Source organism: Schistocerca piceifrons, chromosome X (genome assembly GCF_021461385.2).
Source record: "Schistocerca piceifrons isolate TAMUIC-IGC-003096 chromosome X, iqSchPice1.1, whole genome shotgun sequence".
NCBI lineage: Eukaryota > Metazoa > Arthropoda > Insecta > Orthoptera > Acrididae > Schistocerca > Schistocerca piceifrons.
The window spans coordinates 553,126,228-553,146,161 of record NC_060149.1 but is presented as its reverse complement, the minus strand read 5'-3'; the positions used below and the strand labels follow the sequence as shown (position 1 = coordinate 553,146,161).

The 19,934-nt window shown below is 36.4% G+C and overlaps 1 protein-coding gene across 3 annotated transcripts in view; it reads left to right on the top strand.

Moving 5' to 3' along the window:
• The window catches only part of LOC124721331 (syntaxin-binding protein 5), a 1,049,372-nt gene that overhangs the window by 992,694 nt on the left and 36,744 nt on the right, over window positions 1-19,934 (top strand). For 2 of the 3 annotated variants that reach the window (XM_047246245.1, XM_047246243.1), the window contains exon 20: window positions 7,937-8,020. The exons of the other annotated variant lie outside the window; for it this stretch is intronic. In XM_047246245.1, coding sequence (XP_047102201.1) covers window positions 7,937-8,020 — 84 coding nt within the window. The remainder of the gene's footprint in view (window positions 1-7,936; window positions 8,021-19,934) is intronic. 3 annotated transcript variants of the gene reach the window in all.

Sequence of the window (19,934 nt, the reverse complement as noted above, 5' to 3'; positions counted from 1 at the left end):
AATGAATTGACACATGGTGCAGAGAATGGCAATTGAATCTCAATGTAGAAAGTGTAATGTGCTGCGAATACATAGAAAGAAAGATCCTTTATAATTTAGCTACAGTATAGCAGGTCAGCAACTGGAAGCAGTTAATTTCATAAATTATCTGGGAGTAGGCAGTAGGAGTGATTTGAAATGGAATGACTATATAAAATTAATCGTCGGTAAAGCAGATGCCAAACTGAGATTCATTGGAAGAATCCTAAGGAAATGCAGTCCAAAAACAAGGGAAGTAGGTTACAGTACACTTGTTCGCCCAGTGCTTGAATACTGCTGACCGGTGTGGGATCTGTTCCAGATAGGGTTGAAAGAAGAGATAGAGAAGATCCAACGGAGAGCAGCGCGCTTCGTTACAGCATCATTTAGTAATCACAAAAGCGTTACGGAGATGATAGATAAACTCCAGTGGAAGACTCTGCAAGAGAGATGCTCAGTAGCTCGGTACGAGCTTCTGTTAAAGTTTCGAGAATATAACTTCACTGAGGAGTCAAGCAGTATATTGCTCCCTCCTACGTATATCTCGCCATGATGATAAAATCAGAGACATTGGAGCCCACACAGCTGCATACTGACAATCTTTCTTTCCACGAACAATATGAGACTGGAATTGAAGGGAGAACTGATAGAGGTACTCAAGGTACCCTCCGCCACACACCGTTAGGTGGCTTGCGGAGTACGGATGTATATGTAGATGTAGATGTAGATGTAGGTGTAGAGGTGTGCTGCTAGATCTGTTACCTATAGATTTGAACAACACACAAGTATTACAGGGATGCTCCAAGAACTCAAATGGGAATCCCTGGAGGGTAGGCGACATTGTTTTTGAGGAACACTGTTGAGAAAAATTTTGAGAACAGGCATTTGAAGATGACTGCAGAGCATTTCTACTGCTGACAACATACATTTCATGTAAGGCTCACCAAGATAAGATATGAAAAATTGTGCCTTTTGATTGGAACAGGAAAGGAAGTGACTTGTAGTGGTACAGGATACCCTCTGCCAATCGCCGTATGGTGCATTGTGGAGTATGTATGCAGATGTAGATATAGAAATTAAAATAAAAAAACAGACTGAGAGAAATTTATGCTGCTCCTGGTTTGTTTATACATCTGTGAAGCACTAAGCATCACAATAGCTAGCATCGTAAATGAAGAAAATATCTTAAAGCGTAACTGTGATTTTTACTGTAGTGATATAGAAGCAATAACCTACATGTCAACACAGTACACATGACATCCTGTTTGAAATAGCAAGTCAGGAGTGCAGCTGAAAGAGTACTTGCTTGACCTCTTCTTCTAGTCTGCTTCTGAGTTTGTGGAGCACCATGAAAATCAGTATAATTGGTGAAATATCATACTATTCTTTCAATTGTCTTATTTGTTTTTATAAATTGGTTACCAGTATGCAACATGTATTGAATTATTTTTCAAAATCATAGTATGTGTAAATCATATTTATTAGGTCAAACATTACTTGTCTTTTACCATAAGTGCAAGCTATGTACTAAATCATGATTTACATGGCCAGTAAAGAAATAAAATAAAAGTACAAATCACCAACTGATAAATCAAAATAGTGCAGCAATTCAGACACCTGACTAACATTTGGGAGGAATATGGTTCAGATTAACAACCAGATTCAAGTTTTTGATGGTTCATCTAAGTCAGTGAAGGCATATTCTTTGTTAGGTCCTGTGAAATACACCAGATGGCAATTTCCTTCCACATACATATCCTGTCTGAGATTGTACTCAATCTCAGTCAACCTTGTCATCAGTGGATCATTAAACCCTAAACTACTTTCTCTGTAGACTGGACTATTTAGAAATGAGTTGCAACCAATCTTCGCAATTCTGTCAATACCTCTCTCTACATTCCACATTCCACATACATTATCCTGCACACTTTCCTGGATCAATAATCATGACAGAGAGGCTATAGTAGTAAAAAAGCATAGTCAAAGACTTAAGGTTGGTTTCCAGAATGAGGTTTTTTACCCTCCAGCATGGCAATGGTCCAGATTACAGTTCATCACTTGTCCTAGAGTTTGTGTATCAGGAAGTTTAATATTACGCGTTGAAGGAAGATCCAAAACTGAAATTGTATAAAATGTATGAATGTAGTGTCATTTCTTCCAAAGAAATCAATTCTGCTACCAGTCACTTTATGAATGTTGTTTTATTTTGATGATTGTGGCACATTTTCAGAATATCTTCTCGTTTTCAGGGGCTTGTTGTTATACACTGAAGTGCCAAAGAAACTCATATAGGCAAGTGTGTTCAAATACAGAGATATGTAAACAGGCAGAGTATGGTGCTGCAGTCAGCAATACCTACATGACAACAAGTGTCTGGCGCAATTGTTAGAGATTGGTTACTGCTGCTAGAATGGCAAGTTATCAAGATTTAAGTGAGATTGAACATGGTGTTATAGTTGGTGCAAGAGCGATGGGACACAGTATCTCCGAGGTAGTGATGTAGTGGGGATTTTCTCATATGACCATTTCATCATAAATCAGAATATCAGGAATCTGCTAAAACATCAAATCTCCAACATCACTGGGGCCAGAAAAAGGTCGTGCAAGAATGGGATCAATGACAACTGAACAGAATCATTCAATGTGACAGAAGTGCAAGCCTTCTACAAATTACTGCAGATTTCAGTGTTGGGCCATCAACAAGCTTCAAGAAAACATCACTGATATGGGCTTTTGGGACCAAAAACCCACTCGTGTACCTTCGATGACTGCATGACAAAAAGCTTTACATCTCGCCTGGGCCCGTCAACACCAACATTGGACTGTTTATAACTGGCAACATGTTGCCTGGTTGGATGAGTCTCATTTCAAATTGTATTAAGTGGATGGTTGTGTATGGATGTGGAGAGAACCTCATGAATCCATGTACCCTGCATGTCAGCAGGAGACTGTTCAAGCTGGTGGAGGCTCTGTGATGGTGTCATGTATGCAGTTGGAGAGAAATGGGACCCCTGATATGGCTCTGACAGGTGACATGTATGTAAGCATCTTGTCTGATCACCTGCATCCATTCATGTCGATTGTGCATTCCAACAGGCTTTGGCAATTCCAGCAGGACAGCGCAACCCCCTACACATCCAAAATTGCTACAGAGTGGTTACAGGGATACTATTCTGGGTTTAAACATTTTTGCTGGCAGCCAAACCCCCCAGACATGAACTTTATTGAGCATATCTGGGATGCCTTGCAACATACTGTTGAGAAGAGATCTCCACCCCCCTTGTACTCTTATGGATTTATGGACAGCCCTGCAGGATTCATGGTGTCAGTTCCCTCCAGCACTACTTCAGACATTAGTTGAGTCCATGCCATGTCATGTTGTGGCAATTCTGCGTTCACACGGGTGCCCTACATGATATTAGGCAGGTAAACAATTTTTTTTGGCTCATCAGTGTATATTTGTACATATGGTCATCTAGTTGTGTATTATTCCTAAGTGAGGTGATAATTTTATGTTTTGGTTTCTCAGGTTTATTTTTCTCTTTATAGAAGAAAGAAAAAAGATGAAACTAAATTTAAAATGTAGTATTTTGCTTGTAGTAACACTCAACTAGATAATCAGATATAAGAATACCCAGGAATAAGCACCTGAAAATGAGATAAATTCTCAGATAGTGTCATACTTGTAAAAATAAAGCAACATTCATAAAAGACTGCTAGCAGAAAATTATTCCTTTTGAAAAAATAAACTCATATTCATACAGCTGCATGAATTTCCGTAACAGTTGTGTAATGGACAAAGTAAAATTAAAATCTATGAAACTGTCCATTAAATAGAATGCATAACTTTCAAATGAAACTTAACTTGCACAGATTGGTGTGTTCATGAAAACAACGATCAGTGCACCAGGCAGGAGCAAGGTGTAATCAGACCATTCATGGATTGAGCTATAAGAACGTGGAGGAAGAAACGGAACATTTAAAAGTTTCATATAGTCAAAATGGCTACTCTAATGCAGAGATAAATAGAGCATGGCCCTCTGGTACTAATGGTGAGAAACAAAAAGCAATAGAAAATCTCTTTTTGTGCACACCGATAATTAGCATTAGCATAATTTTTAGAAAATGTTGTGTGTATGCAAACTATCAGAATTATGGAAAAAAAAAAGAACATGAATATTTTAATTCTTCAAAAGCCTGTGTTCTCTGCCAGCTACAGCATAAATATACAGAATCTCTCACACTTTTGTCAAATGTACATTAGAATGACAGAAGGAAGGAACAAGACACTGGACAAAGAACATAATCGACTGTTGTTGAGACAATACTTATAAAGTCACAGATCTTGTGTTGGTGCCAGTGGACCATCTGATACCACAATTTAAACTAAAGTTTTGTGTATGTTTAATCATCACTACAGTATGGACTGTAGAACTTCCTGTATATGAAAACAACTTGAACATGATAAGAGGACTAAAATTATGGGTATTGGTGTAAAATAAACCAAATACAACAAACTGATTTGTTGTGTAGTCTCCATGACCCAGAGGAGCTTTCCAGTGTTCAGATGACATCATAATGTAGGCCATTGTGTGGACACAGTGTGTCCATCTATTCTGTTGCTACCAGTAAATCTTTCCAAGTATACATTTTGTGAAGTGATTGGGTGATTTAAACTTCACTCTGATGTCGATCTGTTGTAGAATTTTAGAACATGTTTTTTGCTTATGTATCATGTCGTTTCTGGAAACCCAGAATCTACTCTGTAGGAATCAACATGGATTCCGGAAACAGCGATCGTGTGAGACCCAACTCGCTTAATTTGTTCATGAGACCCAGAAAATATTAGATACAGGCTCCCAGGTAGATGCTATATTCCTTGACTTCCCGAAGGCGTTTGATACAGTTCCACACTGTCGGCTGATAAACAAAGTAAGAGCCTACGGAATATCAGACCAGCTGTGTGGCTGGATTGAAGAGTTTTTAGCAAACAGAACACAGCATGTTGTTATCAATGGAGAGATGTCTACAGACAAAGTAACCTCTGGTGTGCCAGAGGGGAGTGTTATGGGACCGTTGCTTTTCACAATATATATAAATGACCTAGTAGATAGTGTCGGAAGTTCCATGTGGCTTTTCGCGGATGATGCTGTGGTATACAGAGAAGTTGCAGCATTAGAAAAATTGCAGCAAAATGCAGGAAGATCTGCAGCGGATAGGCACCTGGTGCAGGGAGTGGCAACTGGCCCTTAACATAGACAAATGTAATGTATTGCGAATACATAGAAAGAAGGATCCTTTATTGTATGATTATATGATAGCGGAACAAACACTGGTAGCAGTTACTTCTGTAAAATATCTGGGAGTATGCGTGCGGAACGATTTGAAGTGGAATGATCATATAAAATTAATTGTTGGTAAGGCGGGTACCAGGTTGAGATTCATTGGGAGAGTCCTTAGAAAATGTAGTCCATCAACAAAGGAGGTGGCTTACAAAACACTCGTTCGACCTATACTTGAGTATTGCTCATCAGTGTGGGATCCGTACCAGATCGGGTTGACGGAGGAGATAGAGAAGATCCAAAGAAGAGCGGCGCGTTTCGTCACAGGGTTATTTGGTAACCGTGATAGCGTTACGGAGATGTTTAACAAACTCAAGTGGCAGACTCTGCAAGAGAGGCGCTCTGCATCGCGGTGTAGCTTGCTCGCCAGGTTTCGAGAGGGTGCGTTTCTGGATGAGGTATCGAATATATTGCTTCCCCCTACTTATACCTCCCGAGGAGATCACGAATGTAAAATTAGAGAGATTCGAGCGCGCACGGAGGCTTTCCGGAAGTTGTTCTTCCCGCGAACCATACGCGACTGGAACAGAAAAGGGAGGTAATGGCAGTGGCACGTAAAGTGCCCTCCACAACACACCATTGGGTGGCTTTCGTAGTATAAATGTAGATGTTGATGTAGAAATGAAGTCTAAAAGTTTTTATCATGAGGCACTTTTGCATCATCTATTAAGTTTCATGCCATGTCCAGTACTTAGCACATTGCCATTGTATTTTAATGGTTCAGTAGGTGCTGATATTTGGGGAACAAGGAACTGTGGTACTTTGGTTAGCAAGATTTCTCTCTGTGTCTCTGATGATCTTCTGCCACACTCAAAGAGCACATGGATGCAAGTGAATCTCTGTGTTGATGAACTAGCCCCTCAAATGATTGCTACAGCATTTATCTCGGCTTGAATCACAGTCAAACACTACTACATTTCAAGATTTGATGGTTTTTCATGAAAAATAACAGTACTGAAAAATCATACATGTTGGTGCCTGATTAAGGTGATTAATTAAACGTTAGGATATAGTAATCAGTTCATAAGGGTCAGGTCTCAAAATTTTGTTTAATTACCTTGATTTAGATTCTTACTTGGATTTTTTAAAATTGGCTTTCACTATCTTCAATAACATGATAAAGATTGTAAGAAGAGCCATGCAGTGATTGACAATAATACACTTGCAGACAATTTCATTACTAGGGACACTGCACAGGTTTCATTTACTTTCCTGCAGATATTGTGCCAGATGAGATAATGCTGATTTGTAGTTCATCTGCTGAGTAGTGTCTGAAACATCTTACTTCTGTCAGTATTATGCATTTCTAATTGAATGACATTTAATTTCGTGTGTCTCCGGAGATATGGAACTGTGAAAGTTCTTCTGATTGTCTGGCTAAGTAATATTGTTGTTTTGCATTATGTTCAAAAAGTAAATGGTTAAGTATGGTGGGGAAGAAAAGTCAGTGCTAATCGTGCTGCTGTAGAAACCGATGAATTAAAATCATTTAATGGAGCATACATTTAATTTAAGTTGCTAAATATTCCTTTATGTCCGATAATCTCACTCTAAGCATACGTTAAAGTTCATTACCACTGGAGGATGTTAGATAAGTGTGTCAGATTGATGTACAGTGAGCATTTATCATAAACAAATGTGACTATCTTATGTGGCACCTGTGTATAGACCATTAATTTGCGATCAACACGCACACTGCGTTATTTTTAATATGATTGCTAACATATGAGAACTTTATTCATGGTTAAATTGTCTGTTATTCTTCTTGTTGTGTGTTAACATGATTTTTTATAAATATTAATCCTTTCTACAGCTGTCTTCAATGATCTCTTTCCCAATGTAACTATAAGTTAAATTATTTTTGCAGTTCTTGCAATGCTGTATCTTCCATTATTTTCTAATCATTTTATTGTTACTAAACAGTGAGGGTGTAATCTTTTATACAATTAATATCAAACAAACAAATATTTATATGAGATATTGCCTTTTTCTATTAGAAGCACTTAGACTAAAATAAAATTTTATGGTCATTTGCATTCAAACAAGCAAATACCATGACCCCTTTAAACCTACAGAGATGCAGTTCTATGTAATAGGATTGATTTTGAAGGTGTGTGTGTGTGTGTGTGTGTGTGTGTGTGTGTGTGTGAGGGGTTTTTTGCAGAGTGCTTGCTTGCACAGAAGTATAGCAATCTTGCAATCTTTCTTTTCATGTTTGTATTCAACACTGTAATTTGTATCTGTACATTAATGTTTTGTAGGATTAGATACAGTTATACTGAAAAACTGTTTTTGTGTGTGATACAATTTTCACTGTTTTATCAAAGCTCATTAATAGTTCAAGAAAAGTGATCTTACAACCAAATAAGTACTTCATAACTGTTTACTGGACTTTAAAATGAGAAGTAATCGATATAAGATATTTTATATGTAAACCAGAGTTACACACAGTGCATGAAACTTTTTTTAACAAACACACAGCTTGCATCAAGTCCACTACTAGTAATTAAATAAAGGAGAAGACATTTGTTATTTCTCTAACAAACCCTGCAATCTTTCTCTCTTCCTCTTAACAGTTTTCAGACAACCAAACAGGGCATTGTAGACCCTATGTTATCCATTTGGGGCCAACAGATGTTTGTTAATGAAGACACAGACCAGTAAGTCGACACACTACTACAGTATATACAGTCTACATCAAGTGAACAATTAAGAAAAGAAAAGAAAGTGAACTAAATCACACAGTAGGTTGAAATAGGGTAAACTGGGAAGTCAAAATTTTGTCCCTTGCTGCTTGGCTTACAAATTGTGATATAACTGAGATTTAGTGTCAGAAGACAATGGGTGAATATTACGAACACAATATGCCTGAATGAAACAGCATGTCACCATCTTTGGAAATGAAAATAAAGCATTGTAATAATCTTTGATGGATGATGAGTGGTAATTTATCCTCCACAACAAAGGCAAACAAAACTGTTTCAATTCTCAGAAATATAATAGCCGTGTTTTATTGCTTAATATATAGTAGAGCACATAAGCAGTCAAGTCTCTATAGTTACAATACGACCTTATCAGAACAATTAGCTGTGGTGGTTAAGAGTGATTGTTAGTATCTAAAATACCATTATATAAACTCATTAAGAAATGACAAAATTAGAGCAAGAGTTACATTGAATTCCATATTCCAGTAGCATGGTGATGACTGCCTTGACAAAGTTGATGAAATGTGTAGTAATCACCTTCTTATTACCTTCCGTGGTAGACAATGAACCATGCCTCAGTGAATAATACTAAATATGTATGCATTAGGTTAGTAAGGCTTTCTTTGATATACATTTTCAGGAACACTTGTGGAAATATTGCATAGTTTGTTCTGTCAGACAGTTCGATTTGTTATCTTGTATTTATTAATATTAGGAAGAGTGGAACATAAAAGTAAGCAAAAATTTGTTGACTATCAGTATGAAACAAGATGTGATGTACTGTAAACCAGATAAGATAAAGTATTCCACCACCAAAGCAGAGAGCTAAAATGTGTTCCTGAAAGCTGAAAGTTGTTACACACACACACACACACACACACACACACACACACACACACATTTATTAATTGATACCTGTATTAAAGTTTTTTTTTAAATCCATTGCCACAGCAAATCTACCAAAACTTCACCAAAATGTAATTGCATTTTACATAATCATGTTCGCAAAAAAGAATTTTGCATATATAATCTCATCTATGCTCTTTCCTGTTGTTAATTTTGGTCTGAATAAAGTGAAAATTATTTACCAGGTGACAATGCAACAATGACATCTGTATCCACATATACTGAAAAAAAGATAAAACCCATAGTTTTTTATGATGGAGAAGAAATCATTGTAGCATTTTTAGCCACTCAATACATCTAATGTAAAGCAGGTACATATTGTTTGTTCTGAATAAAATACTGTGTGGAGTCAGTTTGAAATCCACAGTTACTGTTGTACAGATGGTGGAAACTTGGTCTTGCCCAGTGTTCTCAATACTGGTGACAAATTTGACGGGCCCATTTGAAAAGCTTCTACAGCCTCTTGCAGTGATGGCCTCTCTATATATAGATAAATATATAGAAATATATATTTGATTTTTATGTAGCTATTGAAAAAAAGGAGACCGTTTCAGGTTACCAATGATCTCTCTGGCATGTGATTGTTTTCAATAGAACCTGCATTCATCATTTAAAGTCCAACTATGGCATACATTTGAAAGCATACATCTGGGTGAGGGATAGCAGCTGATGAATATATGAGCCTCAGTATACAGCTTACATTCTGTACATCAAGAAATTATGTCTGTTGGTAAAATAGAGAGATTTCTGGGTTTAAAACAGATAAAATCTTGCACTCTGCTTATTGCTGTGTGAGGACAATAGTAAAAATGATTGGACTGGATACAGAATATTAATAAGAGCAAAATACAAAAACTGTAAGGGGAGCACCACTCAGACTTACACTTATATCACATTTGTAACTCAAGCCAGCCATGGACGCTATCAGATTATGTTCTTAGTTGAAGTTCAGATTTAGTTACAGGTTGCGTTATTTAATTTTGCATGCAGATTTGCGTATATATACATATATATATATATAAAATTTTAAGAAATTTATTCTTTCTAAAAAAAAACAATAAGTATCCACAGCACTAAATGCATGCTTGTTTTGAGCTGAGTTACATATACATATAACAAAATCTTGCACTTTACTAATTTTAGAACATTTGTTTGCTCAAAATTGCACTTCTTTTCTTAAAAAAAATAGCTAATAAATTACTTTATTCTTGTTATAGACTGAGAAAAAAGACTTGCCGAGTCAAGCAATACCATTGATAGTAGTAACTAATGTGTATAATGTAAAAGCATGGTTTGTTAAAATTTTATAAAGGAATTTTGTTTCTGTTAGTATGTTAATTTAGGTACACCATGATGATAATGCATGATATATAATGAAACATTTACAGCTGAAACATTAGTGATAAGATGTACACATTAGTACCAGTGGTTGAAATTGAAGCAGCACATTCAGTTTACTCACTCTTATTCCTTGAAGGACGTCAATACAGTGTCATATAAGGTTAATTAATTGATTCCGTCAGTGAGGGACTGTTTATCATTTTGTAGTATTCCTATGAAATATGATAAGTATTCCTATGAAATATGATAAGTATGTCATAACAATGAAATAAATTGTCTTCAAGGAATTTATTTGGTGTTCATAACAGAGACTTCTTGCGTAGGAAAAAAAAATTCTGTACTCTATTTTTGACAGTACGATATAGCTACTTTCCCCATTTATTACTGCTGGTCAGATATGATACTATTTATGATGATACATTTGGTGCCAACTTAATGGCACATTTAAGCACAAGGAATGCAGAAAAAAAAGCTGTTGGTTTAATAGGGTGCCAACCAAACCGGAAAAATGTGATGGGGATGGTGGGATAGGGGAAGAATCATACAATGCTGCTTGAAGTTCCTACAATTACTTTTCCTTTAGTGTTTGTTCAGTTCATCTGCATGTTTCTCATAAGAACAAGGCAGTGTGGCTGATGGCTCATGTAATGGTCAGTCAGCAATATCCAAAATGCTAAAGAGTGTTTTACTAAGGCTTATTGCTCAACAGAGCAAATGATGACAGAGAAAATTTTCATTAAATGTGACACAGTCCATTTGACTATAGTCGATACACTTTGTAGCTGATAGTGGTAACTCATTTTCAGTATGACCCAAACAAACTGGTAGTAAACTATTTGTTGATATGGCATTGACTGTATCGTTAATGTTTCACAGCATGCATCGTGAAGAAATTCATCAATTTTTCTAGAATTACAACAGTATCTGCACAATATTCCTTATGTCAGCATGTACGCAGTGTGAGGCTGGATATTCTGGTTCTTTACAATAATTTTTTCCATGAGTCTACATCTACATACAGGCATACTCTGCAAGCCCCCATCTGGTGCATAGCAGAGGGTACCTTGTGGCATTACTAGTCATTTCCTTTCATATTCCATTCACAAATAAAGCAAGGGTTAAACAACTGTCTGTCTGTCTGTGTGTCTGTCTCCATATGAGCCCCAATTTCTCTTGCTTAAACTTTGTGTAATGATCACAAAGATAATGTTAGCAGCAGTAGAATAGCTCAGCAGCAAGGTTCTCTAAATTTTCTCAGTAGGCTTCTACATAAAGAACATTGTCTTCCCTCCAGAAATTCCCATTTGAGTTCACAAAGCACCTCTATAACATTCACTTGATGACTGAATTTACCACTAACAAATCTAACGGTATGTTTCTGAATTGCTTCAATGTCTTTGTTTAACCTGACCTGGTGGGATCCCAAACATTTAAGCAGTACTTGAGAAAGGGGTTGCACTGGTGTTCCACACACTGTTTGCTTTAGAGGTGAATTTGCACTTTCCTAAAATGCTCCCAATAAACCAAAGTCAACCATTTACCTACCCCTGTTAATGTACTTATGTGTTCGTTGCGTTTCAAATTACTTTGCAACATTATGCCTGGATATTTAATTGACACAATTGTGTCAAGCAGTACTCTACTAATGCTGTGTTAGAATATTGTGGGATTGTTTTTCTTACTCATATGCATTAACTTACATTTTTCTATGTTTAGAGCAAGCTGCCATTCATCACACCAACTAAAAGTTTTGTCTGTATCCTCCTACAGTCACTCAACTTCAACACCTTCCCATACACCGCATCATCATAAGCAAATCACAGCAGATTACTGCTTAGCCTGTCCATCAGATCACTTATGTGCATAGAAAATAAGAGTGGTCCTATCAAGCTTCCCTATGGCACTAATAAACAGTCACAGTCGAGAGCAACGTACTGAATTCTATTACACAAGAAGTCTTTGAGCCATGACAATCTGGGAACCTATCCCATATGTTCAGACCTTTGTCAATAGCCTGCAGTGGGGTGCCAATGTCAAATGAATTCCAGAAATCTGGGAATTTGGAATCTGCCTGTTGCCCTACATCCAGGACTTGTAAGATATTATGTGAGAAAAGTGTCAGCTTAGTTTTGAATGACCAATGCTTTCTAATCTGTGCTGATTTGTGGCCAGAAGCTTTCTTTCTTAAGTAAATTTATTATATTCAAACTGAGAACATGTTCAAGATTTCTGCAGCAAACTGATGTTAAGGATATTAATTTATAATTTTGCAGGCGTGTTCTTCTATCTTTGTTATATACAGTAGTCAACTGTATTTTTTTTTCTAGTTACCTGGGACTTAGCAATGGGCAAGAGATTCATGATAAATGCCAGCTAAGTAAGAGGCCAGATGTTGCAGAGTACTCTCTGGAAAACTGAATTGGCATTCTATCCTGATCTGTGGCTTATTTGTTTTCAACTCTTTCAGTTGTTCCTCTACACCAGGGATGCCTGTTAGGTATTATGTCTTCTGTATGGAAACATGTGCAGCAGTCAGACGGCACTGTGTTCATATGATCATTGTGTATGAATGATTTCTTAAATGTGAAATTTAAAACTTCAGCTTTTCTTTTGCCGTCTTTTATTGCCACATGACTGGTCATCACATGAGTGGATAGAAACCTTTGACCTACTTAGTAATTTTATGTTGGACCAAAATTTTGCTGGGTTATCAGCAGAATCTTTTTGCTAAGGTATTATGGTCGTAGTTGTATGCTTTGTGCATCAATCTGTTTACAGAGGCACAAATTTCTACTACCTTTTGCCTGTCATTATTTGTACATTCTTTTTTAAAACAAGAGTGCAACATTCTCCGCTTCTTCAACATTTCCTGAATTTTGTTATTAAACTGCACTGGGTCTTTTCTGTCCTTACTCCGATCACTCAGCGTGTACTTCTCCAGAGCACAATTTACAATCCATTTGAACTTGGCACGTAATACCTCTATGTCCATTATATTGGAAATGAATGATGTCCATTCATTAAGTGGGATGCTAAGAACTGCTTATCTGAGCAAAACTAGTCTCTCAGCCTTCTCAATGGATTTACAGACTTCAGTAATCATCATTTGTATGATGACATCATGGTCATTAATTCCTGTCTCTATACCAACACTGGCAATAATGTTAGGTCTGTTTGTAGCAACAAGGTCTAAAATTTTTCCATTGGGTATGGGCTGTCAAACTATCTGCTCAAGACAGTTATTGAGAAATGTGTTCAAAAGTACTTGGCAAGACTGCCTGTCTGTATCAGCAGAAGTGAATCCATACACTTCCTGTCTATTCTTGGACTGTCTGCTATGTATATCTTAACTGTGCAAAAAAAATGATCGCTGTTACAAAGTAATACTTACACATATCACCATAGTTGCTAATGGCCACTGGTGAATAATGATTTTGGTGCTCACTTGCTTCTGCAGTGACGTAATATGGAATATTTCACTTTTCATCACTAAGTTTTGTCTGTAAAAGTAAGACAATTACAAGCATTCTTTTTGATAATTTAACTAAGGGTAATCCTGTAAAAACTTAGCTTCCTCTTCTCTTCTAGAGGAGTAAAAAGTTTCTCAGTAGTTTACAGTCATTAAAGGTATCTGACTGTACTGTATGCTTCCATGGTGAAATGTGAATTAATATGTGTCTCTGCTGTTTTAACAGTACATGTTTCATTCATATGAAAATTTGTTATTTGGTTAGTGTTACAATTTACATGGTGACAGTGTAAAAACTTGCCTAAAAAAGTAGTGGTACTACATTTTTTGAGGTTTTTGTACTGAGAACTTGTTTTCCTCTAAATTTTATGTCAGTTTTAATAAACCTGTTGCAGGTGATATGCATTAATGGTGATTATGTTTTTAGGAAGATCCAGATATATATCTTAATCTTGAGCTTTGAGATGAAAATGCCAGATTCCTAAAATTAAGTCTGCTGTTAGAGTAAAAGTGTGAACTGAATGTGGTGTTTCAGCTAAGTGATGCTTGGAAATGTATTTTTTTATTTCAGGAAACAGTTGCACCTTGTGAAATTTGGCATTGAAAATGCATCAGTTGCATGTGTCTTGCAAATTTTTTTGTTTTGCTCAAAGGGCACAAAACCTTCTGCATTCTAAAAGACAAGCATTTGTCTGAATGAGCCATGTGATGAAAGTCTCTTGTGAATATTGTATACCGCAATGTTTTTTGCATGTGCATGTGAATGTGATTATGCCTGAGCCTGAGTATGTGCATGTAAAGTTGGCTGTCAGTTTTCAGAGACAACTTTTGACTCATTTGATAATGTTTTGTATTTCTATATTCCATGATTAATAAACCCTATATTAAAGTTGTTCAACAGGTATATTGCCTCTCTATTTCTCTATATATAAATCTTTATTCATTCTCTTTTTCCTTCCCAGCTTCCTAAACGAAAGATCATTATTTGAAAAATAAATGAAAGTACATGCCCTACTTTTCTAATTTGAATACAGTGTGAAATGCTACATGGGATAAAAAAAATCCGTTTCCTGACTTAGATTTTCTGTGATATTCCAAAACTACTTAAGGCAAATGCCGAGGTTGCAAAAAAAGCCAATTTCCATCACTAACAATCTGCCAATGAAGCTTGTGTTCTGTCCCAAATGACAATGGCATCAATGAGACATTTTTCTTTCTATTTTTCTCTTCTCAGTAGCTGAACTGTTATCAGCAGTTGTAATACAAACTAGCAACTGAAGCAGACAAGTCAACACTCATTAATCCGACATAACTTTTGTTTCAGCCTGATATCTTCCAAATCCATTTTTAGTAATGAAATGTGAACTACAGTGAAATATAACACAAGTGAACTTAATATTTTTATTCCACATCATTTACAGTTACATCTATACTATGCAAACAACTGTGAAGTGCATGGCAGAGTGCACTTCCCATTGTACCCTGTTGTAGTATTTCTTCCTGTTTCTTTCACATGTGAAGAGTGGGAAAAATTATTACTCAGATGCATTTATGTATGCTGTAATTAGTCTAACCTTGTCTTTGAGTCCCTGTGGGAGTGATATGTCCTTAGTTCCTCATTTAATACTGATTCCTGAATCTTCTGAAGTAGGTTATTGTGAGATAGTTGGCATCTTTCCCCAAGTATCTGCTAGTTGGGTTTTTTGGCATTGTGACACTCTCCCATGGGCCAAATGTAGCTTAGACCACTTGTTCTTCCCTACTTTGAACTCATTCAATATCATGTGTGTACTAGTCCTGTTTGGTAGAGATCCCACACACATACTTTGCCAATATTCTAGGATAATTTGCTTGAGTGTTTTGTAAGCAATCTCTTTTGTAGACTGATGGCATTTTCCCAGTATTCTACCAATGAACTGAAGTTTGCCATCTGTTGTACCTATGACTGAGCCTATGTGATGAATTCACATCACAGTCCTAAAAATCGTTATACCCTGCTGCGATACTGTAATCCCAGGTTACTATATTTTTTCATTTTGTGAAGTACTCAATTTTACATTTCTGAACATTTAAAGCAATTTTCCAATATTCATACTACTTTGAAAATGTACCAAGACCTGGCTGAACATTTGTGCTGCATTTTTCAGACAGTACTTCATTATAGATAACTGAAGTATCTCAAAAAATTGCAAGGTTATTATTAATATTGTCTGCCAAGTCTTAAATATGAAACATGGGTAGCAAGGCTAGTAACACACTTCCTTGGGATATGTTTGATGTTACTTCTACATCTGTCAGTAATTCTCTACCCAAGATAATGTGCATCGGCCTCCCTACAAAGAAATCCTCAATCTAGCCACAAGTTTTGTTTGATACTCCTATGACAATAGTTTCATTAACAATTGTTGGCGTGATACTGAGTCAAATGCTTGTTGAAAGTCAAGAAATACTTCATCTGTGTGACTGCCTTAATGTATTGTTTTGAGAATGTCATGTGAAAGGAACAGGAGTTGGACTTTGCATGGCTGATGGTCTCAGGATCCATTCTGGTTGTCATGGAGGAGGTCATTGTAGTAGAGATACTTCATTATGTTAGAGCTCGGAATATGCTCCAAGATTATACAACAGATGGATATCAAAGATCTTGGACGGTGGTTCTGTGGATCACTCTTGTTACTCTTCTTGTAGTGTGTGCCTGTAACTGTGGCATCAGTATTCTTTATAAAAAAACTTGCAAATCTGTATAGCAAGGAGTACTGGAGCTCTGTTAGCTGTATTCACACATGATGCATGATTGCTTTTTCTTTGGCCTGAGGTATTAACCATGTTTGCAATATGTCCAATTCAGAATTTTCATTCATGTACCCTTCGGAGAAATGTGGTCTGGACAAGTATTGTGATGAAATCCCAGCCTGTATCATAAAATTAGGTGTGTTCTTTTCCAACTCTTGCACATAATGGGGGTTTTGCTTAGACCAGAAGACCACATTTCTCCTGTGTGAACTGTGCTATATTGCACATGCATCAGAAAATAACATTCTTGAGTGAGACAGGGCATTTTGGAATTGTGCCAACAAATTGTGGAAGGCTGCACTTGCTCCATGTTATTGCTGGATAATTCATTCACAAACAACAGTATAAATCATATCTTTCTCAAACCTTTTACAATGTGGGCACGAATTGTTGACAGTTGTACATGAAGCTCGGCTGCACTTTTGTGAATGGGTTTCACTGGAGATCTCTCAATTGACTGAGTGATGGTGGTAAATGTTTCCTCTTGGGTTTTCTTATGTCCAGTATGTGGCCTGTCTTTGACACTACCTGAAACAAAAGCACATGACTTCCAATCAAGCAGGGTTGCTTTACAATGTGGGACCTGGTCAAAGCAATCTCTAAAAAAAAAAACTCACTATGTCTGTCACTATTCTCCCCGTCTACGGATGTCTATGTAACCATATACTAGCCGCTAATCAATCATCATCAGTGTAAGTGTGTGCACTCACATCAGCCATGGCTTTGCAACTGAAACAATACAGAACTGTAACAAAACAATACAGTACTGCCAATAATGTTTTTTGCCAACTTCAGAACAGATATAACAATGAAACAGTTATTTATTTTCTTTAATTGTGCGAAGTCAAAAGGGGTATAGGGGACTTCTCAGAGAACCTGTGGATGGGTGTTACCTGTGATTCACTCCCACTACTGGACACGGTTTTTTTTTTTCGTCCAGTGTATTTCATTAATGTAAGAATAGTAGTGTTGGAGAACATAAGAAATATTCTTGTCCACTGTACATGAGCCACTCCAGTTCAGCTCAAGAAATAATACTGTCATATTAAAATTTCAAGGAAAGGTGCTGTTAGTGTTTTCCTCATTTTAGTCATATCCTCTTCTTTTTCTCTCCTTTTCTGTACCCCAGTCCCTTCAACAAAATGTGTATTATACAGATATCTCTGCTGGAACAGCAATGATAAATTAGCAATGTACATTTTGTCTCAGGAAGTGACTAAACTAAGATGCCAATTGATGAAAATGGAAAAGTTTAGTTTTATGTTCTGTGTGGGATAGTCACATGTGTGTGACCCAAGTTGTTTTGAAGTGTAATCTTATTAATTTAAGAACAGTTTTGCTAGTGGTCACTTTACTACAACATATGATATCTGCTCTCCACTTAAAAGGGATTTCAGCTTCACTAGAATATCTGCACATAATTGTAGTTGTTGACTCCAATCTACCATCAGTTGCTAGCAGTGTGACTGGACCTTGGATTCCTTTCATGTACTTTGCCCCTTTCATTTACAAACTAACAAGTATTGAAGACAAAGAATTACGTAAACACACAAATTAATCAGACCATCTATCTTATGCCTTAGTAATTTGAAAGGAACATCAGTTCATGAATAATCATTTTTCTGTTGATTAAATGGGTACTAGTTTTCTTGTGTTGGTTATGTATTTGTGCTGATCTTTGTCTCAATTCTTTTTTGCACTGTTTGTGATGTGTTTTGTCTCAGTTTAAACAAATTGCAGAACTTATTATTGTTAGTATTTGCAACTAAGTAGAAAACAGTAATACCGCAGTTGCATATTTGCATGGGCCAATAAAATGACCAATTCAATAAACATATTTAAAACCAAAACTGCATGATAAATCTGTGAAAATGAGATGAAGATAGATCTTAACTGGATAAAAATTGAAAGCTACAGCAGTGTAAATGCATGTGACCCTCTATATAATTATTAAGCATGATAGATGTTACAATTGTTCTATGGTATAATAATTTGATCAAGGCCGCAGCAGATGCTGAAAAAAAGTGTAATTGCATGTTACAGTCATATAAAGTGCATGCAGAAATGTTAAGTGCACATTAGAATGTACAGAATCAAACCAGAATCTCAAGCTTCAGTCGTGTGATTTCTTGCTTGTGCTCTCTCTCTCTCTCTCTCTCTCTCTCTGCCCTTAGTATGCATTCATACAATAAAACGGTCCTTGCATGTCAGCGAGTTTTTTCCACTCACTGTTATATATGATACAGAAATACAGAAGAAGATGATTATAGTTATGCAACATTGTTAAAGATTCACTTGATGCAAACACTTAGGATGCTGCGTCAGTACAAGGACTTTTCTTCTCTTAGTGGAAAAAAAAAGAAAATTGGGAGAAGAGGGAATGTTTGCTAGGAGTATTTAGTGTATTAGATGGTAATTAGGTGAGGGGTGGAACATTGGCAAGATGATAATACAGTTTAGTTACACAGGTGCTGAAAAATTGTGGACAAGGACAAGAAAGGTAAAGTTCATAGCTGCATTGTGTTTTTGCGTGTTACCTCTGTATTGTTGCAGAAACCTCTTGAAGATATTGTTCTCCTGCCCAGTGCTCCTTTACTTGCATTCAGTATTGTTCATTCCCTATCAATCAGTATGGTTTATGGTGGTACTGATATCCTTCTATGTGGCCCATTTGCAAATAAATTGCTCAGTATGATTTGTTCTTTTCTTTTTTTTTTTTAATAATGCTTGCTGATTTGTGAGGTTGTTTGCTTAATATCTGTTTGTTGAGCGATGTGTACGTTGTTGCATAGAAAACTGCATTACTATTTTATTTTAAGATGGTTACCTATTTATGTGAATGTCAATATAAATTGGAGGTGAGGGGTGTTGGGATTACATGGTAGCCTAACCAGTCTGCCCAAAGCTGTGTCATAATTCAGTTATCTCATTGTAGTTACTAGACCACTTCTGTAGGTTCCATCTGTTTCAAGGATATTTTGAGAGTTTTAATATAAAGCTAAACATGTTTCTTAATGAAACCACTGTTATTAATGACTTCGCTGTTAATGCTCACTGATATTTGACATTCGTACTTATTAAAACTGTATGCACTATGCTACAGTAATTACAATTTTTCTCCCTCACCACTTCAAAGAGCATGCACTTTCTGCTAATTTTGTTCACAGTATTCATGTTGTAGGTAAATTTGTTTTCATTTTAAAAATTTGTCAATTGTGTGAAGTCATTTATCTGTTGTATGTGTTTCTTTTGTGATGCATATATTATTCTGTTATAAAAACAAACTAATACATAATTGCAGCTTGTGTCAGTGTAAATAAAAAAGTCTTAGTTCTTTCAATAAAGTCTCTACACATCAAT